This window comes from Hemicordylus capensis, chromosome 1 (assembly GCF_027244095.1).
Source record: "Hemicordylus capensis ecotype Gifberg chromosome 1, rHemCap1.1.pri, whole genome shotgun sequence".
Classification (NCBI taxonomy): domain Eukaryota; kingdom Metazoa; phylum Chordata; class Lepidosauria; order Squamata; family Cordylidae; genus Hemicordylus; species Hemicordylus capensis.
Genome location: NC_069657.1, coordinates 35295939 through 35320773, shown reverse-complemented (window position 1 = coordinate 35320773; position 24835 = coordinate 35295939). Strand labels below are relative to the sequence as shown.

The following is a 24835-nucleotide window of genomic DNA, read 5'->3' as shown; positions in this document are numbered from 1 at the left end:
TTTCAAGGGTGTCCTCGCAGGCAAGAGAGGCAACGGTTTATGCTGCTGAGGAATAACAGCAGCTGTCAGAGAGGACAGATTAGCACGGCGCTGGATGCACGCATCGGTATTGACTGTCGACATCGAGGAAGTCGAAGGGAAGACCGAAGTAGTCAGAATCGGGAAGACCAGCGTTTACATCAATGTTGAGATGGCAGTTGTTGTCGAGATCGATGGGATGGTCAGAAGTACCGAACATGATGGCATCAAGTGGCACAAAAAGACCAGCCCCTGCATCACAGACTCGACAACGGTATCGGTGGTTGATATTGGACTGTTGATGGCGAGGGGGTCCTCGACCTCAAAGAGTGAGCCGACTTCAACTTATGCTTTTTTGGAGGCGGCGAGTCGCTATCAGAGGCCACATGACGTTATTTGCACTTCTTATGCCTATGGTCAGAAGACTTGGGCTTCTTGAAGACAATCTCCTCGAGATTATCCCGCAGGGTTTGAGACTGTGCGCACACAGACTCCAGGGAAGACATCGAAAAAGGGCCTGTCAACGTCAATGTCCAAAGGAAAGACAAAGAATAGTTGAGGTTACAGTCCGAGTTAGCACCAGAAATCTGTCCGAAGTAACACCTTTTCTAAAACTGAGGAGCAATGAACCGAAGGTCCAAACGCATCAGCAGTAGAAAAGAAACAGACAAAATGGCGTCTGACTGTCAAGAAAAGCAAGGCACGGAACACATGCACGGCAGGGAGGGGTGCCAATGAGGAGCTAGTTAATCCTTCTGTGAGGTCCCTGTGCAGGCACAGTAACCCATTTCTCATGATGACAATTGATCACTTCCAGATCTGCATGTTATAAGAGGCAAGGTAACATCCAGTGAAGTGAGCAATTAAGTCAGTTTTCAAAATTGACCTCTCTGGGTTTAAGTGATGCAAGCTGCCTTACAGAATTTAAGTGTCATAAAATGGATTGTTCTGTAGCATAAATAAGCAGAACTGAAGTAACTAAACTGCTACTAGACAAGTTGCTCTTAATAGTCAATTGCTGAATGGTAGGATTAATGAATTACACAGAAGATCTCATTTGTTGCTTCCCAAGGGAAAAGCTCAACGTCAAGAGCATTCTTCTCCCTCAACCTAAAGAGCAACTAGCAAGTAATCTAGGCTATAATGCACTACTTAAAGATAGCATTCTAAATACCTGATATTTCTTGCAAATGTTGGATGTTTTGTTTGGAAGATGAAAACATTCAAATACATGCATCACAAGCCTACTTCACTCATTATTTTCTCTCTGCACACCAATCTTGTACTGAGCTGAGGTTTCACCCTAGAAATTAATCGTGATGAGAACCTGGTCTATTTCTCCATATATTTCCCAGAAAATGTCAAGTAACTATTTCTGACAAATGGATACTACCAGTTCTTGTGCTTACAGAACTCAAATTAGTAATGTTTGCAGGGAGGATAGATACTCTGTTTCACAAAAACTAATTTCGCCCTTAAGAACTAGAATAGATTAACACAGCTCTCATAAATATTCCATAACCCCAAAATAATCTGACACAGTAAAACTGGTATTCCAAAGGGAATCAGAATTTTTTTTAAAAAAAAAAATACCACTAATGCAGTAATTCTTTTGTTTTAAATTATTCTTTTTTATTTTCAGAACTCAAATGTGTCAGTATATTTTTTCTATTAAATAACCACATTAAATTTGATTTAAACGTACCAGCATAGTTCCCAGTTAAGAAATTTCAAAATCTCTTTGGAATACTAATTTCATATTTATAGGTTTCTTCAAAGTACTTTTAAAAAAAAAATCCAACCTATTTCCCTGAATTGTTTCAAGACAGTTGATGATGTAAAGTTTAATATAAAATATTTAGTCACAAAATAGTATTGCTTTTGTATGCACATTGTGGCAAGGTTAATTTGCTCTTTTTTTTAAATAAAAACTATACCATCTCCCATAAAATCCTAAACAAATTAAGAATTGTGATGTAGAACAGAATTACACAGGTGAAACAGGTACCAGCACAACAGCAAGATTTATATTACATCAAAAAAATTTTAATGGTCCCAAATATATACTCAACAACTAAGTATACACTCAGGGGTGTGTGTGGGGCAAAATAAAAATAAAATTATGACACAAAGTGACCACATCTAGAATTCCATTCAATCTTTAATCAAGGGATAAACAAATCCCCCACCTCCAAACAAAATTCTGCAGTTTAAAGGGCAAAAGGGAACAGATTTTTTTTTTTTAAAAAAGAGGAAACTTATGTTCAACCCTCCCCCAAAGAGTTCTTTTTAAAACCTGTGGTGGCTTGACTAAAATGTTCAGAATGTATGGTTTCAAAAGGCAGGTCTCTTTATACAAAGAAACTGCTGGCATTCTCAGCTAGTGAAGAATTATGGCAGAAAAGCCTTTTTCTTCAAAGTTCCATATATGGTCAAGAAAGCATATTCTGATTGTAGCAACTGAACAGCCAATCCAGAGTTCCACTACCAAAACTCCTGCCCTGTTGGCTTTTTTATATATATATATATATATATATATATATATATATATATATATATATATATATATATATATTTCCATTTCCTTCCCTGAGAAAAGGGCAATATTATGTGGTCCAAGCTGGAGAGGTCAAAGGCATGTCTTTTCCATTAAACGTAGCATTTCCTCTTCTTCTGCTCCTTCAAATTGGCACTTGATTAGCAGAAATCCATGTTTTAAAGATGATCTGTGTTATACACAGTAGTTAGAGATTGCAGCGTTCAATTATGGACTTTTTTCTCCTCTAGAGGGCTAGTTTATACCCCAACTGATCTTCAGAGCTGTCATTATGATGACTCTAGCTTTGTTTTCTGTGACAAAGGTAGACTTTCTTCATCATCCTCGTCATCATCATCTGGATAATCTACAAGGCCCACCAGGCCTCCCTAAAGAAGTAAATAACATTGCAAACAATGTTAGTTTCTCCAAGGTCCAAAAGCAAAGCTACCACCAAATTACTATGCTCTAACAGACAGGCAATCTGAAGTTGTATTAAAAACTGCCATCTTCACATATGTGAAAATCTTTCAAGATTGCAAATACACATCTAAAACAGATTAAGTAATGCTACTACTGGGGATAGTTTGGGTTCAAATGAAAAGAGATGACAATGTTTGGCTATCTGTACAAACATGGAAATGTCTTTTACCTAGAAAAGCTGGCAGGACTGCAGCAATGAACGATCTGGCGTACTTCAGAGACAGTATGGAACATCCTTCAAATTGAATTATCAATTAGGATAATTTAATGATATGGTCTCTTTCATTTAAAACTATAGTAATCTGATATACATGCAAAACACCCATTTGAATGTATTGTTCACAAGTTATAAGACTTAAGAAAAATGACAAAAAACACACCCCATCATTAATGGCCATCTAGCAACATTAACTCCTGTACTGTGCAGAAGGCTGTCACCTAAATCTCTATTTCTAGCAGCCAAGGTGACTGTGTCTATAATTAAAGGGTGTTCTGTTCAGAGATGATGAGTTGCTACAACTATTCCATATTCCATCCCCTATGAATTTTCATCAAGAGCCAAGACGAGAGCTGTGCTTACTCAACACATATGAAGGAACATGCTGGCACAAGTGTTACCCGAGCAGAGAATGAATTAGTAATGTTGACAACCATAAATACAATGGTCTTTTTAAAATGCAAAAAAGAAAAAAAATCAATTGAATGTCATGCTGTATTCTACACACATGTATTCTACACACACACACACACACACACACACACACACACACACACACACACCATTTGGATAAAGCACAGTGAGATATTACTTCACATTTAATGGGCTGAAGTTATCACAAGATTTTCATAGATGATCATAAGTGATTATAATGATCTTTGAGGATGTGAAGCACAAAAGTAAATTTGCACAACTTGAGAGCAGTCACAGTGAAACACAAACATCTATTGGTTGAATGCTGAAAAACTAAGGCTGGTGCCATGATCTTACTACCTAATCAGTAATTATTGGTTCCCTTTCCAGAACATTTCTTCTATGAACACAGCCAATAGGCTCAAGAATGCTCATTTCTCCTATCACCTTTTATAATGCTTGAGGCAAATGCCCTGTTTTTTAAAAACAACTGATGTCCAATTTAAGTATGCTGCTAGAGAAGAGATAGGCATTATGTAGCTCAGAAGCCACTGGAAGCAACCAGGCTTATCTGAAGTAGCTTTCCAGGCATTTGGACTTGCTTCTCCCTCCCTTCTTGCTGACATTGCAAATCTGATTGGCTGGCTGACGGGGGTGGGTTTAGGGTCACACGATTTTAACTCTCTCCCTTTCTTTGAGTGCTCAGGTTTACTTTCACCTTCTTCCTAATAATTCCTCTCCAGTTTTAACCCCTACAAAGCAACGCCTCTTGCTCTCCTGTCCTGCAGTACAATTATTCTGAAATTCAACAGTTCTGATGTGGAACTCCCTTATTCTGTGGAAAATTTTTTTGTACAAGCTGCCATTTTGTGACTGGCTCTACCTCCCTTTAGCAAGCAAGCCAAAAAAAAAGGCAGCTCCCAGATGCCTTAAGTGTGCCCACCTCCGTGCTAGCTGCCAGAAAAACCAGCCCTTAGAAGGCTGCTTCTGTATCTCTCTGCACAGACATACACATGAGATTTGAGAGAACAGCTGCTGTTTTGTGGCTTTTGCATCCTCAAGCTGCTTTTAGCAATAGGTCTATTAAAGTGCAAAACTCTTTTCAACTATCATTCTGAGATAAAAAAAGGTTTTAGCCCTTAACTTCTTGCCTATGACTGTGGAAAATCAAAGTTAGATATAAAAAGAAGTCCAGGGGCCTTTCTTGTAAGAGAAGGAAGGCGCTGGTTTCATAAATGCAATGGCTCTGGAGAAAGTGCTGGCAGACTGGTGTCATCATGGGGAAGGGGAAATATGGTAACTGGCGAGAGAAAAGTGGTTTTAGAGGCTCTCCCTCTCTCAGGCCTCAGCTTCCAGGGAGTCAACTTCATTATGCACTGAACCACAGCTTGCCCTTTTTTCTTTTTCTTTTTAAAAGCTCCAGGATGTTTCTCAGAAAAATACATCTGTGATTTAATTTTGGAGAAGACTGACCTGTTATGTTTGACAGAGACCTGACTGGATATAGCTGGAGGACCTATGTAGGCCCAGCTGTTGTCAGTTAGGTACTCTGCTGAGGAAAAACACAGGGTAAGTAAGCAGGGAGGCTGTGTTTCTATAATCCATAAAGGATACCACCACTCTTACCAGACACTTTGACTGGGATATAACCCATATTCACAGGATGTGAACTTGGTTTTGGGCACACAGGATAGAATGGTGATTCTGCTAGCATACAAACCAGCCCACTAAGATTTGCTGAGCTGACCCAGGTGGTCACAGATTATGTCTCCCAGATTTAGCATGCTAGGGTATCACAGCTGCCTTGACAACCATGAGGTGATCCCAGTGTATTTGGATCCACCCACCCACACACTGCTGATTACATCCTAGATTTAGTCTTTTACAAGGAAGTTATGGGTGATCCATTGATAGGAGTGCCAGCATCATGGATGGATCAGTATTTGAGTAAGATTGAGTTTACAGACTGAATAGTTTCTTCAGGGGTAATGGGCCTATTAAGACGGTCTGAATCCAGAGGTTTACTGATCTAATTTGGTTGCCAGGCAGCCACTGGCAATTCTTTGGCAAGTTTGGCCAACTAATTTGTCAAAGCCCTAGTTAACTCCTACAATTAAGAGCTGACACAGGCTGTGGACACAACAGCTTCTGGTGTCTCCCTGATGGCATAACCTAGGCCTCTTCATGGTTCAATAGGTAGTTACTGACAATGTGGCTGCAGGGAAAAACTATAGCCAATCTGACAAAACATAGCTTAAAAACCAAGACCTACACTTATTTTTCTAACATCTTTTACAGTTTCCCCAACACAGCTTCTCCTCACCCACCTTGGCTCTTTTTCAGTCAAAGGTTTCGAACCCTCATTAGCCTCTGACAGTTCTGAAGAGTTCTCTTTCAAAAGCATTGCTCCACTTTTACTTGAGTCCATGGTGGAGGTATCCTTGTCAGTCTGAATGAATTTCAATTGCTGATGCCCAAAGATGTGAACAGGATCAGCAACTGCTGATGCCCAAGGACGGGACAGCATAGCTGCTGGACCCTTTCCCATCAGGGATAGTTTTGACAAGTAGGTAAGCCAGTGGCTTGTTTGTTAATTAAAACAAACATCCCACTGAAAAAGGACGTGGTTTCACTTAGTCTCAAAGAAACAGTCTCAAGGCTTTTAATCAAGCAGCCCTTCCTTAAGCCCCATGACCTAGGGAATTAGTAGCCACATAGTCTACCTACCCCCCCCCCCCCGCCCCCACAAGTTGTGGAATCCTGCAGGGCTTATATAAGTTTCTAGAAGAAACATTTGGAGTGGGTTGTCCATTAATACACTGATGCTCACCAGTGTTCCCTGTAACAGGGATTCCCAGATGTTAACCACAACTCTCATAATCCCCAGACAAAGGCCATTACAGCTGGCCACCCAACTTTTTTCTTTTCTATCTGAACAGGTGTGACAGTTTCATTCTTAAAATAACTACCTGACATTGGTACTGGGCTGTAGGGCTGTAATAAGTTGAAGCTTCATACAGAGAAGAGTGAGTTGCTCATGGTGTATGATACTAGTTCTGGGGAAATAGTGGAATCTCTGCCTTCGATGAGGTCACACACCCCTTAAGAGACCAAGTTCACAATCTAGGCATGCTCTGGGGTGGAAAAGTGCATTTTATCAGCTTTGGCTTACATCATTTATGCTCCTTCTGGAATCAGGGAGAACTCACTACTGTTGTGCAGGTTTTTGTAACCTTGATTGGACAACAACAGTTTGCTTCATGTAATTCTGCCTTTGGAGATAGTTCAGAAACTTCCACTGGTCTAGCATACATCAGTCAGTTTAACTGCTAGTGTAAACCAGAGGAAGCATGTAACTCAATACTACAGATGCTCCACTGGACCAATCTGTTTCTGGATTAAATTCAAAATGCCACTTCTTACCTTTAAAATTCTATATGGCCTAGGTCTGGCATAGTTGAGGAAGCACCTTCTCCCATATCTACAGCCCTTCAGGTATTTGAGGTACAATATCTACCACCTTTATCTGATATTAGCCCACAGGGACATGTTTTTGAGAGGCATGGAGGGCTGCAGAGGCATGGAGGGGGATCAGCAAAAAATGCCCTTCCCCTGTGGCGTGTGTGAAATGTTATTCCAAGTGTTTATTCCATTAGTCTGGATGGTGGCTACTGTGTGTCTAAGGGAGGATGTAATATGCCCAAACAGACCGAAATTAGAAGTGAATGGGGTAGAACTATAACAATAGCTTTATTAACTCTTTCAATTCTTTTCCTCATAATAACTAGACGAAATCTTCAACTGAATATGAACATAGCTCCTAAACTGGCATTATTTTAAGGTCTCTTCCCCAGTAGCAAGGACCAGTTTATAGAAGAAACACACTATGAACTTGAACTTTGACTCATATGAATGACAAACTTAGGGACTCGTACACAGTTGTGATATAACAAGCATGATTTGAACTGGGTGAAAACAGTACCTTGGTAGTTATAGCTGCCATCTGAGATGTGCTTTTAGAAACTGATCCAGGCGATCCCGGTGACCCAGGAGATCCCGGTGACCCTGGAGACCCAGGTAAATTACTGGCAGATGACTGGCTGGTGAGGTTAGCCTTTGTACCACTAGAGAAGGAAAGTTTAAAACTTGGGCTCTGACGACCTGAAAGATTCGTTTTCAGAAGGACCTCCTTTTCTTCACTTTCTTTAACTGGAATATAAAACAATACAATTGTAACAGACGTTCTACCACAAAATGCAATAGGTTTATGACACACAAAAACCAACTTTCACTCATACTGTCATATTCCTGTATATCCTAGTTACATGTTATCATTGCTTTCCAGTAAGTGTGAAAAAGTGGCTCTTGTGACTTGATTAGTTGTGGCATGCAACATGCCTGTCCAAATCTTTGAATACACTAAGAAAAAGAGAGACCAAATCTAAAAATAAAAAATGCCCATACAGAAACTCATGTGCAAGGCACATCCAGTTGCTGAACTGTTCTTGCACAACCTTCTGCTGTTCTTACAGTTTTCATAATGTAATTATAAACATAGCTATTTCTTGAAGGCTCAAAAAGAATGACAAGGATGTTCAATTACACCTTTAATTGTTTTAGTCTTGACAGGGTTTCTTCACATAACTGCTTTTTAAGGAAACTGACAAGTGTTCAAAAGAAACCATTCATCATTTTAATGGGTTTGCTGTTTAAAGAGGTTTTGTAAATAGCTTCAAACCCCGTTTGCAAAATCTGGTTAACAGCAAACCCGAGGTGCACATTAACTCTAAGTCCAGTGCCGATATAAGCTGTAACAAAGGTAATCGGCAGAAGGACAAGAAGGAATTTGTGCCGAAGAGGTGAGAACACTCCAGATCCCTGGGTCTACTCCTTTAACAATGGTAACAAATTGTGCTATGCTGAACAGGACTTTGGAGTAAAAACCAGTTTTTTCACTATAGGCTTCATATTATTTAAAGCAGAAATGTGTTGATCTTTCAACTGCTTACATTTTTTTCTTTCCATAAATTTACTTATAGGATCCATAATATCTTCATCATTTTTACTTTTGTCAGATGGTGGCACCACTGTCTCTCCATCTTCCATGTCATCTTCGTCAGTGTTGAACCACATTTCTTCCTCGTCCTCCAGGGTCCTTGCATCTCTCCGGTATCTATGGTTTCTCAAGATGGAACGCATGCTATGGGGGAAAAAGTTTTTTCCCCCAGAGTGAGGTATAAGTTTATGCAAACACACTAAAAGTATGAACTCAAAAATAAACTAAGCTTACTTGAATCCATGCAGTTCTCACACAATTCCCCAAGGAAATGTTTAGGAACATAGGAAGCTACCTTATACCGAATTAGACCATTGGTCCATGTAGCTTAGTACTGTCTACACTGACTGGCAGCAGCTACCCAAGGTTTCAGGCAGGGGTCTTTCCAAGCCCTACCTGGAGATACCAGGGAGTAAACCTGGGACCTTCTGCATGCAAACCAGATGCTCTAACACTGAGCGGTGGCCTGATCCCCTTAGGGGAATATCTTATAGCACTCACATGTAGTCACCCATCCAAATGCAAACCAGGGCAGACCCTGCTTAGCAAAGGGGACAATTCATGCTTGCTAACACAAGACCAGCTCTCCTCCCAGTATGTTTAGAATGAAACAAACTAATTATAATATAAGTGGATATGTTAATCATCAAGATGAAATTATCAATGATGTGCTTGTGTGACATTGCTTTCATGTCTTTTGTGTGTCTCATATATATATATATATATATATATATATATATATATATATATATATATATAAAATATATAATATAATATAATATAATATAATATAATATAATATAAATAAACTTTCCTGATATCACTGAACTGAATTACAATAGTAGGTTTCAGGGGTTCATGGCCTTTTTTGGTGTTGGGAAATATGCATTATAGATATTCATTAAGAGCTATTCTTTCCATCAACTGTATGGAAGTGTGCATTTTCATTATAATTCATCCATATTAAATGATATATACATATATAATTAAAAGTTTCCTCCCAACACAATTCAATTACTATTACAGCCTCATTTATGCTCTTCATTTTAAAATGAAATGTCAGCCAAATGGCCACTAAAAGCAGACACTTGAGCAACTTTGAATCAGTACTGAACTATTCTGCTCAAATGTTTTTGGGTGGTTTTTTTTAAAAACTCTTGTTTCTCCTCAACAGGAAGGTCTGTTATGAAGAATCTAATAAAGATTTCAGTGTACACTAACCTGTCAAGTTTGGGATTATCTTGTCTTTCCCTTTGTTGTTCATAACGCAATTTCAAACCTTTGAATGTCTGCACATAATCTACATCTTCTAGTGCTTTCCAGTAATTCTCAATTACATGAGCGGTTAAGGATTTTATGTCTTCCTAGAAAATAAAGTTTTTTTCCCCCAATTAAAAATGTTAAAAAAGTAAAATATAGAAAAGCCATGAAGATTACTCTCAAAATGCTGTGAGGGATTTATTCTAGTTTGTTCAGTTAGTCTTTCATCCATACAACAATTCAACAGCAGAAGTTAAATATGCCTGTCACCACAGAATATGTAGCAAAGGTTTGCAGCAAATCAAATTATAACCCTATAACAAAAGCAGCTCCAGAAAGAGGCATGTTTCTATCACTCTGTGATATACTGTTGGCAATAGAAAATTGTATCCATGAGTACAGAATAGTAAACAAATGGGGAGGGGGGGATTAATGGGAGTGCAATGGCACTCACAAAATCCATCTTCCTTGAACCACCTTCTCTAGGGCAGTTCCTTGAGTAGGCTGCTCCTGAAGGTCAATGGACCCTCTGAAACTGTTGTATGGAGCACAGTAGTGTGAAATCACCATAAACAGGGCACAAGCACCTTCCATAAGCGGAGTTCAACAGGTTGGAGGTACCTTTCCACAGTTTCCCTGTAGGCTAAACTGAGACTGAATTACAGATCATGCTTGAGGAAGTTTTGCAACTATTTCCCTGTATCTATACAGGGTGTCCAGATCTTGTAAGATTCGATGGAGCCAATCAAAACCAGTGTTAGAACAGAACACCATTCAGAAAAGTCTGCTGCTGACTCAGGCCGTCCCTTAGGGAGGAAGGGAAGGAGATTGAATGAACATGTAGAGGAAATTCTAGAAAAACAGGTTGCTTACCTGTAACTGATGATCTGGAGGTGATCCGTTGTATTCATAACATTGGGTTCTGTGCCTGAGCAGTGACCTCACGGACCGATTAGCTAGCTTCTCGTGCCGCCTCCAACTGCCATGCATGAGATTGTGCTCTCCTTATCCCTTGCAGTTGGGGCGTGTCTTACTCAGTTTCTGGCAGACCGTCAGTTGCCTTTTTTGACATTCTTAATACAATTTGTCCTGCTCTTACATTGTGGGGAGGTTCAAGTGAGTCTTATGAATACAACGGATCACCTCCAGACCATCAGTTACAGGTAAGCAACCTGTTTATCTGGATCGTGATCCATTGCATTCATAACACTGAGTGAGTAGTCAGCTGTTACCCTGGTGGTGGGTAGTAACTACTTGTTCATGGCAGCACCTGTTTTAGAACTCCATGCCCAAACTCTCCTTCTTTAATTTGTCACAAATCTATTGCATAATGCTATATGAAGGGTTGGCTTGAAGACCAGGTTGCTGTCTTACAGATATCAGTCATTGAAACTCCTGCCAAGTTCGCCGCCGAGAAAGCATAAGCCCTCATAGCATGTGCAGTAACGGTTCCTGGCGGGATTTTGCCCTGACCAGCATAGGCAAGCTTTATGGTCTGCACAATCCATTGTGCCAACCTCTGCCTTGAAACAGAGTGCCCCTTAGAGTTCCCTTTATACAGGACGAACAGTTAGTTTGTGCACCAAATACGTTTTGTAGCATCTAAGTAGTATAGAAGTGCCCTCCAAGTATGCATGGCCTTTTCTAGGCTCGACTCAGGGATTTGAAATAAAGTTGGCAGTATTATATCCGCATTGATGCGAAAATCAGTTGTCACCTTGGGGCGGAAACGCAGATCCAGGCGGAGGATAACTTTGTGCAGATAAATCTGTATGAAAGGGCGATCTGCCCTGAGGGCCGCCAGTTCACTTAGTCTCCTCGCCGTCGTGATTGCTATCAAGAAGGCAGTCTTCAAAGTCTTTAAGCATAAGGAAGCCCTAGCCATTGGTTCGAACGCTTGTTGCAGTAACGCCTGCAGCACTAATGACAAGTCCCATTGTTGCTGCGGCCGCCGTATTGGTGGAAAAAAATTATTCAGACCCTTGATGAACTTTTTGCAATCTGGATGGGAAAATCCAGGCCAATCTCCAATCTCCCTTGGTTGGGCAAGGTGATTGAGAGGGTGGTGGCCGACCAGCTCCAGGCAGTCTTGGAGAAAACTGATTATCTAGACCAGGGATTCTGAAACTTGGGTCCTCAGGTGTTATTGGACTTCAACTCCCATAATCCCCAGCCTCAGTGGCCTTTGGTTGGGGATTATGGGAGTTGAAGTCCAATAACACCTGAGGACCCAAGTTTGAGAATCACTGATCTAGACCCATTTCAAACTGGCTTTAGAGATGGCTATGGGGTTGAGACAGCCTTGGTCGGCCTTATAGATGACCTTTACCGGGGAATCGACAGAAGGAGTGTGACTCTGCTGGTTCTTCTGGATCTCTCGGCGGCATTCGATACCATCGACCATGGTATCCTTCTGGATCGCCTGGGGGAGTTGGGGATAGGGGGCACTGCTTTGCAGTGGTTCCGTTCCTATCTCTCGGGTAGATTCCAGATGGTGGAGCTTGGTGACAGTTGCTCCTCAAAACAGGAGCTGTTATATGGAGTCCCTCAGGGCTCCATTCTGTCACCAATGCTTTTTAACATCTACATGAAACCGCTGGGTGAGGTCATCAGGAGGTTTGGTGCTGGGTGTTATCAGTATGCTGATGACACCCAAATCTACTTCTCCTTTTCATCTTCAGGTAATGGCACTCATTCTCTAAACGCCTGCCTGAAGGCAGTAATGGGCTGGATGAGGCATAACAAATTGAAGCTGAATCCAAGCAAGACGGAGGTGCTCATTGTGGGGGCTCAGAATCTGAGGGGTGAGTTAGATCTTCCTGTGCTGGATGGGGTTACACTCCCCCAGAAGGAGCAGGTGCGCAGCTTGGGAGTACTCCTGGACCCAGGCCTCACCCTGGTATCTCAGGTGGAGGCCATGGCCAGGAGTGCTTTCTATCAGCTTCGGCTGATTCGACAGCTGCGCCCATTCCTTGAAGAGGATGACCTCAGAACAGTGGTGCATCAGCTGGTAACCTCCCGGCTTGACTATTGCAATGCGCTCTACGTGGGGCTGCCTTTCTACGTAGTCCGGAAACTTCAGTTAGTTCAGAATGCGGTAGCCAGGTTGCTCTGGGGCAACCCGGAGAGACCATACGATGCCTGTTTTGAAACAGCTACACTGGCTGCCGATATGTTTCCGGGCAAAATACAAAGTGCTGGTTATTACCTTTAAATCCCTGAACAGCTTGGGTCTGAGATATCTTAGAGAGCGCCTTCTTTTACATGATCCCCACTGCACGTTAAGGTCATCTGGGGAGGTCCGTCTCCAGTTACCACCGGTTCGTCTGGTGGCGACTCAGAGGCGGGCCTTCTCTGTGGCTGCTCCTGGACTGTGGAATGCACTCCTGGCAGAAATTCGTAATCTTAATTCTTTGCTGTCCTTCAAGAGAGCCCTTAAAACCTATCTGTTTGGCCTGGCCTTTCAGGGTTTTTAATTTAGTTTTAACTGTTTTAATCTTAACCTGGTTTTCAAGGTTTTAATTGTTTTGATAGTTTGTTTTTTAAGATGTTTTTAAATTTGATGTTTATATTTGTATTTCTATTTTAATTGTTTTTAATGATTTCTGTTTTTTAATTGTAAACCACCCTGAGCCAGCTTGGAAGGGCAGTATAAAAATCAATCAAACAAATAAATAAATAAATACTGTTGTATCTCCCCATCCCCCATGCTCTGAAGAGATTGCTGCCAAATGCACTCTCAAAGTTGTATTTGCTAGGCCCACCATTTTAAGGGTTGTCATATACAACAACGCTTGACCGTAGCCTTCTTAGGAAAGAATCTATGCTGTTTGGCATGCACTTTTAAACGCCTCTATTTGCTGTTATAATTTAGGCGTGTTGACCTTTTCCTATTATTTAACAGTATTTTATTTAATAAGCTATGCGCTATGCCGTCAGCCTCAGCGTTTCCAACTGGGGGTGGTGAATTGCGCCGTGGCTCTGCAACAACAAGTCCGGTTGGTTGGGAAATCTGTGGTAGACCCCACCTGACAGATGCAACACCGTCGAGAACCACTGTTGTCTGGGCCACCATGGTGTTATCAAGATGCCCCTTGTGGCGTCCCTAAGCAAATGCGAGACAACCCGTTATCAGTGGCTGTGGTGGGAACAGATAGAACAGTCTCTCGGTTCATCTGAATTGAAATGCATCTCCTAGTGATTCCTTGCCTATCCCTGCACGTGAGCAATAAGCTGGACATTTTGCGTTTGCAGCAGTCACAAACAGATCCACATACGACGAACCCCAGTCGCTGAACAGGGCTCTTAGATCGATCATGTTCAACTCCCATTCGTGGTGTTGGTTGCGTAGCAGTGATCGGCTGAGGTCATCCGCCTGAACATTGTCCACTCCTCTTATATGCAATGCCATCAGGGTTATGGTCTGAGCTATGCACCACTCCCAGATGTTTTGACTCAGTAGGCATAGTGACCGCGACACTGTCCCTCCCTGCATGTTTAGGTACGCCAGCGCCATGGTGTTGTCCAGGTGAACCTGCACAACCCTTCCCCGCAGTAGCGGCTGAAAAGCTCTCAGGGCTAGAAACACAGCAAGGAGTTCCAGATAATATATGTGCTTCTTTCTCTTATGACTGGACCATCGCCCCTGTATCTGATGGTTTAGGCAATGTGCGCCCCAGCCCTGTAGGGAAGCGTCCATTGTCAAACTGCATGTGGGGGTGAGCGGCTGGAAAGGCACGCCTGTCAGCAAATTGGAAGGAATCATCCACCAATCCAACGATTTCAATACTACTAGCGTTAGCGTAGGCCACTTCTGCTGATTGTCGTGATCTGGGCAGAAGTTCCTGAGATACCAAATCTGAAGTGTGCACATATGTAAGTGAGTGTTGCAAACTGTCACACTGCACGACGCGATAAGACCAAGGAGCCTCTGAACTGACACCGCCGGTTGCCTTGGCTGTCGTTGGAACAAGTGTATAAGCTCCTTGATCTGTACATACCTGGACTCTGGCAGGTAAGCCTTCTTCTCCTGCATGTCCAACTCCGTACCTATGTAACTTACTCTTCTCTGGTGTTCCAAGCTTGATTTTTTAAAGCTCACTTTGATTCCTAAATACTTCAGGAGACTGAGCACATACTGGACTTGCGAAAGCAACTCTTCTTTTTTGTCACTGACCAAAAGCCAGTCGTCTAAGTAAGGATAAATTACTATCCCCCTTGTTCTTAAGTATGCTACGACAGTTGCCATTGCTTTGGTGAATACTCGTGGCGCTGTGGATAGGCCGAATGGCAAAATCACATACTGGTACGCTGTATTTCCTACGGTGAAACGCAGGTACTTGTGATGGCTTTTGCGAATGCCTATATGAAAATAAGCATCCTTCAGGTCCATCCTTCACGGCCCACTCCTCCCAAACCAGAAGATGTAGAATACCCTGAAGCGTAATCATCCTGAATTTCCTCGTGTCTACATAAAAGTTTAAGTCTCTTAGGTCCATAATCACTCTTAATCCCCCATCCTTCTTGGAAAGTAATGGGAATAAAATCCCTCCATTCTGTCCATCCACTTCACTGGAACAACTGCTCATTTCTCCAACAACAACTGTACTTCGTCCATCAGCACTTGGGTCGGTCTGGTATACGTTATACCTTGGAAAGATGGCAAAGTTTTGAACTCTATCGCACAGCCAGACCTTATGATCTTCAAGACCCACTGATCTGATGTTATATTGTGCCATGCTTGGGCATGGCTTGCCAGCTTGATGGATGTGCTGACATGCACAAGACTGATGTTGCGGGCCTTGGGTATTGTTAGTTGAAGTGGATGGACCTTCCCATCAAAGAGACTGCTTTTGCTGGTCCTTGCTTTGTTTCTGACCCCTCTGACCTTGGGTATAGGGCTTGTTGCGTTGGAAAAGCTTATACCGCCTCCTATAATCCCTTTTTTCCTGTCTGTACGCTGAGCAACCTTGTTGCCTTCCGTACATCCGGTTCCGTGACGCCTGGCCTCCCGTGGTAGCCATGAACGTCTTTGCTGTGAATTTCGACTGCTTCCAGGACTGCATGGTTGAATCCGTAGTTTCAGCAAAGAGCCCTTTGCCATCAAAAAGTAAGTGTTCCACCTTATCTCGCATTTCTTGCTGAAAATTGGTTGAACACAACCATGCATGGCGTGGCAGGGTTATTGCAGCGGTCATTGCTCGAGACTGTCTCCGCTGCATGCTTAAATGTGCTTAGTAGATGGCTTGTCACAACCGTAGCCTTCTCATAAGTCTTTTTAAAGTTATCCTGAAATTCCTCTGGCAACGTTGTTGCAGAGTCCTGAAAAAGCACATCCCAAATGTGGTGTCCATATTGTGCCAAGCAGGCAGAATAGTTAGCTATTTTAATCGCCAAACTCGATGTGGCATAGACCTTCCGGCCCAACACATCTAGCTTTCTGCCCTCCTTGTCATTAGGCGTAGAGTGACGCTGACTGCCCTTCGTAGAGGCACTTTCTATAACTAAAGAGTTCGGTATTGGATGCTTCATGAGGTAACCGTTGTCCTCCTCCTGCACCTGATACAGCCCCTCCAGTTTACGTGAGGTAGCTGTAGATGTTTGCAAAACTTCCCAGGCAGCCTGCACAGCCTTTGTTATTGTAGGCAGCATGGGTAAAGACACTGGATGGGCAACTTTAGCCCGCGCCATCATATTGTAAACTGAGTCTTAAGTCCAGCTCTGGCTGTTTCATTTCAAGGCCCAGAGCCTCCGCCATCTCATGAATTTGGATGTGATAAGCCTTCAGCTCTTCAATCGGTGAAACTAAAGTATGTGGGGGCACATCAGCTGGGAGCTCTGGATCCAACGGCTCCTCAGGAATCATAGGGTCCTCCTCGTCAGTATCTGATGTATTAGAGGAATCAGCATCCCCTGAATCTGACACCTCAATAGGTGTAACTGGCACATCCTGTCCTCGCCTAACCGATGTTGTAGGTGCCTTGGACACTTTGGGCACAGTTATAGGTACAGTGGAATAGTGTTGGCTAGTCCTGTTTCCCCATGTCAGGGAATTGTGAAGTAGCCTGTTCTGGTATAGCTCTTGGCTGCAGCTGCAGAGACGGCTGCACAAGGCCAGCCTCCTGCTGCGCTTTCCAAATTTTATAGTCGGCATAATCCACCAGGTAAACCACAGGTGGGGCATGTGAGAAACCACACAAGTGCGTCATCTGAGATGAGGAAGGACAGGCAAAATAAGGCTAAGGTGGGCGCACAAATAATGGAGACGGTCCAGTCAGTGTCACCCTATCCGTCATTGGAGGTTTCTGGACCTGCACTAGGCTTGTGGCAGTCGAAATTAGTTGAATGGGTCTCGGTAAAGCAGGCAGATGCAGTTGCGACATCGATGGGGTCTTTGGTGCTGGCTGCACAGTTGGTGTCTTCAGTACCGACAAGTGCCTGGTACCATGTTCGACTTCGATACCAGAGAAGCCATGAAACGTTGACCCAGTTGGTGTGCTATCTGTAGAGTCCAGAAGAGCCATCAAGTCAGTTCTCGCCCTAGAATCCACCAATATTTCTTTCTCCACGGCATCCTCTCCAAAATCAAGGTAGTCCTCTATTCGATATTCCTGCCTTGGAATCACAGAAGGTGATACAAGCGGGGTGTTTGCAGGAGTAAGCTCCATCGCTCCACAACGCTGTAGAAGCACCTTTGATCCCAAAGTGTCAAACATTCCCGATGTTGAAGTGTCCTGTGCCCTCAACACCGAGCCTGGCATCGACATCAATTCTGAAGCAGTTTGCGCTACTACGCCCGATCCCGATGGAGTCATCATCGATCCCGATGGCGGTGGCAAGTTTGGGCTCCCCATCGAAACCGTGACTCACTGTGTCGAAGTGCCTGTCCCCGCGGAGTCCCGGTCCTCATAGTCTGATTGCAGCGCAGTAGGTGATGGGGTTTGGCTATGGACGCAAGTCTTTTTTGTCCTTTTCCGAGGCGGAGAACTCTCTGGCTCCTCTTCCATGGAAGATTTGTGTTTGTGACGCTTGTGCCGGTGGCGTTTTCCCTCCACCTCCTCGGGCCGTTTGAATTCCTGTGCCGCGGGGGCTTTAGACTGCTGCTTAACAGGGTCCACCACAGGAACATCAGGGCCCAGTATCGAGGCGTCGAGCCCTGATCTCGATGTTGAGGGCCTCCATGTCGGTGGGCGCAGCGCGTCATCATAAAGGGCCGCCCGTAATCTCAGTGCTCGGTTCTTCAGTGTTTGCTTTGAAATACACAAGCAGATCCTACAACTTGCTGGGTTATGCTGCTCTCCCAGACATAACAAACAGAAGTCATGCGTATTTCTTGATGGCAACTTTGCCCTGCATTCAGAGCAGCGCTTAAAAGTTGTTTTGGGCTTGTCCTTGGCAGACATAGCCTCAGACATTCCCTTTGACCAGCGAGAATGAATCGTTTCTAAACTTTCCAGTTATAAGGTTTTCCCAATAAGCAAGATCCGATAAATACAGTCCAATGTCCAAAATCCTTTCATTAGTTGTAATCCATTCCGAGTCTTTACCAAAAATATCCAAAATATCCGAGCTTAGCAATCTGAGGTGTTGACACAACGGCGGTCAAACAGAAACTGAGTAAGACATGCCTCAACTGCAAGGGATAAGGAGAGCATGATCTCGTGCATGGCAGTTGGAGGAAGCACGAGGAGCTAGCTAATCGGTCCGTGAGGTCACTGCGCAGGCGCAGAACCCAATGTTATGAATGCAACGAATCATGATCCAGATCTTATAGTTTGCAAAACAAACAGAGAGAGCCATCCTGTTCAGCATGTTCTCTAAATAACTAGAAGTCTTGTGAGTTCCTTTGTTTCAGTTGGTGCTTCTTTCCTACATACAGGGAGTGGGACTTAACATGATATGGACTGTAACTGGCAGCAGGAGAGAGGGACAAGCACCATAGCAGGGACACTGAGATCTCAAGAACTATGGGAGCCAGTGCTGCTGAAAGGGGATTTACAGGTCCCAGAACCAATATGCATAAATGAGTTAGGTCTCCAGTTTTCAGAGTGTACAGAAGAAATGACATTAAACCCAAGGAACAAAAGAACCGTCTAAAGGGTTCTAAACTATACATGCCATTCATGTACATATAGTTGTCCGACTAAAGGGCATTTGCCACACCCTGTATAGATACATACATGCCATACATCTGGCTATAAATACAGATCAGGAATCCAGAAAAGAAAGGAGCTAAAATGAAGCGACAAAGTAGCTAAAGGGCATCACTCAGTTTTCCTTTTACCCCCTTCCAAAACAGAGATGACCTTTCAGGATGGGGAGGGAGTCTATAGCCCTATTCAGGCATTCAAAAGAATGCCGCTCAGCAGGCCTACGAATGCCCCAGGCTGCCAATCACAGAAGTGCCTGCCATCACAGTTACAGCGCTTCCCTCTTCATACAAACATTGCTGTTTCCATGAGCAGCACCAGAAGGGAGATGAGTGGCATGCTGGGGCGATTTCAGCACTTGTAAGCATGTTGAGTGGCACTCTTGAATACCTGAACAGGGTTTGGGTTATAAGATTATACTGGGCCCAGAGAAATGATACTTGAGCACTGCCTCAAACCCAATGTGTCCAAGCACAGCCCAACTGCTGCTTCCCCTAATGTTGCTTCTTTTTTGCTCATTCTCTATTCTACTCAAGGGGATCCTTAGATATGAGAACACCTTTCATGTCCCCCTCACAGATTTAACACTTCAACATCTGCATCACAGTTAGCATCCAACTTTTCTCTCTCTCTCTCTAAAGAGGTACTCACCACTCTGATAAATTCAAACATCTCTATAATAGCAGAATTCATCAGATTATAGCGGGATCCATTGTTGAGAAATGCTTTGACCACTGGTTCAAACAAAAAACTTTTCATTATATAGCGATTGTAGAATTCATCCTTCAACCCAATTATTTTTCTTTTAAAACGAAGAGCACCTAACAAAAAGACAAGTTTTTAAAAAGTTATTTTTACATTTTTTGGGGGGAGGGGAACCCTCAAGGTTTCAACAGAGCAGCCCATAGATTAAGTAATCAGACATTATCTCTGAATATCCTTGCAACTCATTTCTGAGAGCAAGTAGTAAGTAAAGTGAAAACAACATAGCAAAGAAGAAATTAGCACTCTGAAGGGAAATCAATATATATTGTAGATTGATTTCCCGTGATTTTAGCCCAAGTTATTGCTCTGTGAATGGAAGTAGCTTACATACAGGGAAGGGCACAGAGGACACAACCCAAAGAATGATTATGGATGCAGTCATCAAAAGTGAAGTCACTGTGTTGCAAGACACATTACAAAGACGTAATCAGACATATGTGGTTGGTTCAGGTATGCCGCAACTGCTTGTGGGCTCAGTCACCAGGCCTATCTCATCTTATTTATTTGTTATTTTCTCTGTGTAAACCGCCCTGAGCCGTTTTTGGAAGGGCGGTATAGAAATCGAATGAATGAATGAATGTGGAGGTGGTGTGCGCAGGCACCAGAACCTCTGTGTCTATATGTGAATAATCAAATTCCTTCACACTTCTGGAAATGCTCACAGCATCCAATCTTCTATATCTGCAGTGGAATTTCTTGAAGGATGTCTTGCTTAAAGCAATATCAAGGCATGGTATAATCTGTCCCTTCAGGGATGTGAGGAAGGACAATGGCCTGAAAATAGTTAGAAGATCTAAGATGTTAATCCTTTCCTGAGAAGACCGTTGTTTTTGAGGGAACTGTTGCATGCTCCCCAGCCACATACGGCTACATCCAACATTACTGCTCTGCTTGGATCTTTGGGCTGAAAGGGAACCCCTTCATAGAGTCCTGGATGTGTATCACAGCAGATTTGACTGATTGATTGAGTAAGTGCCCTCAGATATTTAAATAAAATTACTGAACGTGTAGGAGTTTGGACTGATTTTATTTTAGAGTTCTGAAAGTTATTGGGAATCACATTTGAAGCGGGCATTTGCAGAAGTTACTGAACACTGCAAATACTGCGACTTTTGCTGCTGAGCCCAAGCCTCAGCTATAGATTGTACAGTGGACTTCAAAGATTTAGGGTACTACAATGTCTGGTTTCCCCCCTGTGCAAGTTCATTGGAACTAACAGTCCCATACCTGAAGCTTGCAAGTCTGTTTCCCTTTGAGACACTGCCCACTGTAACTGCTTCAAGTCTCAAGACATCTGTTCATTGTCACCAGAAGCCGAGAAGTGGAAATTGTATGAAGACTGGAATTAGTAGACACTTTTATGGAGAGGATGCTCTACAAGCCTTGAGAACTTCCAAGATCTGTTCTGCCCACACAGAACTGTACCACATACAACTGTGCAACCAAGAACTATAAAAGGCTCCAAGTTTTATGGTGTATTTGTTAGTATTTCAATCACTATTTTAATCTATTAGCTATCTTTCAATATTGCTCTGCTTTATTTTGGCAGAGCAATATTATTGAAAGGTAGCCGATACAAATTTATCTCAATTCTTGGGTATCATTTGCTGCATTGGTAGAGTGAGAGAGTGAGAATTAAAGTAAACAAAAGCCTTAAGTCAAAAGTGATTTAAGACTGTTTTTGGGCAGACTCTCTGTGTAACTTCCACTGGAAACATTCCACTTTGCAGAATGTCAGCCATACAACACAAATAGTGGGCTATTGCAGTGACTTTACTACATTTTGTATGGTAACATCAAAACATCATTTTATAGTCAGTAATCCAAGCTCTTCTAGGTCTTCTTTCATCTCATCATCATCATCATCAAGTAAATAATTAGGTCTAAAATAATTATCAAACATCTTGAGACTTTCACCACTTACATAGTGCCAAGAAAGCATGTTTTGAAGCCATCAGAACTAGCACTCTTCGGAGGATATCCTTGTTAATGATGTAGTTCTTTATATGGTATGTATGATGTTCTACACAGAAAGTTAACAATTCCAATATCAAGGCCAATAATTGGGCTATCTGGAAGTCATCTAAAACAAAGAACAAAAACACTAAACAACATATTTGCTACTGCAAAAAGGAAAAAAAATCTACGTATCTAATTCTCTAAAGGCATACCTGTGGCTAATCCCATGTGTGGCAGCTCTCAAGAGAGTTTGGAGAGCTGCTAGATAGCCACGGGACAGGTGGGAGGGAGGAAAATGATGGCTGCGGCTGGCAAAGAAAACTGGCCAGAAAGTGGGGTGGTGGTGAGAAACCATGGGCGGGGGGGGGGGGGGGAGCCAGCCTGCCTGGCAGAAAGCAGGGGGTGGGAGAAGAAGCCAGTACACAGCTGGCCAGAAAGAGGGGGCACGGCAGGAGGGAGAAGAAGCTGGCTCGCCCACATGTGGAGTGGGAGAAGAAGCTGGTTCCTGGCCAGAAAGTGGTGGGTGGGCCAGCGGGGGGGGGGGGGAAATGGCGGGAGGGACAAGAAGCCCGCCCACCCAAAAGTGGGGGAGGGGGGAGAGAAGAAGTCAGCCCCGGCCAGCCAGAAAGCAGGCCGGTGGGGGAAGGCGGCGGTGGAGATGCTCTGCACGCAGCCCAGTGAGTATACTTATATTACTTTTAATAAATATAAAAAAGACAAAATTTCTTTCCCCACCAATTTATTTCCTCCAGTGAAGCATCCACGAGAAGTTAAGCTTGTCTATGTTCTCCCTCTCATTTATTGAGCATGTAAAAGCAAACCTAACAACAGAATCTACCACCAAAGCAGACAGTTTGACAATTTCCCCCTACATCTTGTTTTTTAACTAATGGAGAAGGCTTTTCTTTGTAGTGTCTTAAAATACATGCAGATGGAAAACTCTAGCCCCATTTGCACAAATGGAGGACAAGCTACACAGTTGTGCCACAGGCCAGAGTGCAGCAAGATACACATCATCCAAATATCCCTGCTAACTTGGCAAAGAGGCACCTTTTAGTGTCGTGATTCTCTTTATTTAGCAGGGGGAGAGTAACTGGCCCTATCCACCCCCAGCACAGTACCTCCAGTGATTGTTGCTGGTGTCTATCTTATGTTTTGTTTTAGATTGTGAGCCCTTTGGGGACAGGGATCCATTTTGTTTATCTCATTTGTTATTTCTCTGTGTGAACTGCCCTCAGCAATTTTTGGAAGGGCGGTATAGAAATCGAATGAATGAATAAATAAATAGCTTCCCATTCAGGCATCCAGCACCTTTTACCAGTCCTTGTGTAAGCCACATTTGTAAACAGCACACAAAGGATCCAGGTGGCTGCAAAGGCTGGAACCATGTGCAGAGAAATGAGGATGATTCTCAAGCCCCCGTCCACATATCCAAGGCATATACAGTCTGTGTTCAGTCTATGCATGCACAGGTATTCACACATACAGTAGTACACTTATCTGTACTATATAGTACAGATATACATCTGAGGTACCTGTACCCCGTTCACTTAAAACAAACCCATGTATTCACACAAACACATGTACATGTGTACAGACACCTGAATACAACATAAAGTCTAACTAGGGTTTCAGTGGCTTGAGTAAGAGTTATGAGCAGGTTAATCCCCAATCCCTATTACACCCCTAAGTATAGTCATCCCTTGACAACTGTGGTTTTGAGTTTCCACGACCGGGAAATTGCTACCTGTCTTGTCAACCACAACCTGAGTATGCTGTTTTCCTTCGCTGCGAGGTGAAAAGTGAGAGAAAGGTGATGTGTTCTGCACAGCAGGCTCAAGGGTGTTTTCTTCTTTTTAGGGAGAGGGTTCAGAAAATGGGTTCAAAGCACGCAAGCAAGGGAAAAGAAGGTGCTGTGGCCAAGAGCCAAAAAAATCAAAGTCCTTGACTGCCTGAGAGGGCCAAAGCAAAAGTGTGGTTTGGAAGATTGTTCGGGGTAATCAAATGGACCATCCACATTAAGAAGAATGAGGCAATGTTGTCAGTGGGACCCAGTCCTCCCTTTAATGTCTCCTACATGCTGCCAGACCCCAACACTGAGAAGATGGAGAATGCCCTGAACATATGGATGGAGGACCAGACACAGAAAAAAGTTCCTCTCAACACCAGCACGATCTGCATCAAGGCGCAGAAAATCTACAGGCACCTGGTGAAGAGATCTGGAGAGGGAGACTGAGAAGTTTCAAGCCAGCAAGGGCTGGTTTGAGAATTTCAAGAAGTGCTTCAGCCTACACAATGTGAAGTTGTTGGGGAGATTGCCTCTGCAGACCAGGAGGCTGCAGCTGCTTTTCCCGCTAAGCTGATCAAGAAGAAGGGCTATGTGCCTGATCAGGTGTTCAACACAGATGATACTGGACTCTTCTGGAAGAGGATGCCTGATCACACCTTCATTGCCAAGGAGGAGAGAAGGGCTCCAAGATTCAAGGCTGCAAAGGACAGGCTGACTCTTCTGCTGTTCCAATGGCTCAGGGGCCTGATGGTGAAGCCCATGCTTGTCTACAGGTCCCTGAATCCAAGGGCACTGAAAGGAAAAAAACATGAACCACCTCTGGAAAAAATACACAAAGGCCTGAGTAATGCACACCATCTTCATGTCCTAGTTCAATGACTGCTTTGTCCATGAGGTAGAGTGCTACTTAAGAAAGAAGAACCAGATTTTCAAGGTGCTGCTGCTGTTGGACAATGCCCTGGGATATCCTCAGAACCCGATGCTTGCCCACCCCAATGTTGAAGCAGTGTTCATGCCTCCCAACACTACGTCACTCATCCAGCCTCTGGACCAAGGTATCATCCAGGCCCTCAAGAGCTATTGCACCAGGAGCAACTTTGAACACATTGCAACCCTGACCTAACTTTGAAGAAAACCTGGAAGGGCTACAACACTGCCCATGCCATGACCATCATCAAGGAGGCAACTG

The 24835-nt window shown here is 43.3% G+C and overlaps 1 protein-coding gene across 9 annotated transcripts in view; it reads right to left on the bottom strand.

Annotated features, from left to right (window-relative positions):
• Positions 1-1833: 1833 nt before the first annotated feature.
• The window catches only part of PPP4R3A (protein phosphatase 4 regulatory subunit 3A), a 58415-nt gene continuing 35413 nt past the window's right edge, over positions 1834-24835 (bottom strand). For 4 of the 9 annotated variants that reach the window (XM_053269577.1, XM_053269633.1, XM_053269622.1 and 1 more), the window contains 6 exons: positions 21823-21981; positions 19785-19954; positions 9946-10088; positions 8678-8868; positions 7651-7877; positions 1834-2943 (listed from right to left, as the gene is read on the bottom strand). In XM_053269577.1, the coding sequence (XP_053125552.1) occupies positions 2845-2943; positions 7651-7877; positions 8678-8868; positions 9946-10088; positions 19785-19954; positions 21823-21981 (989 nt within the window). In that variant the 3' untranslated portion in view covers positions 1834-2844. Of the gene's footprint in view, positions 2944-3206; positions 3273-5141; positions 5221-7650; positions 7878-8677; positions 8869-9945; positions 10089-19784; positions 19955-21822; positions 21982-24835 lie in introns of all 9 variants that reach the window. The other 5 variants (XR_008311051.1, XR_008311053.1, XR_008311050.1 and 2 more) reach the window with 5 other exon arrangements.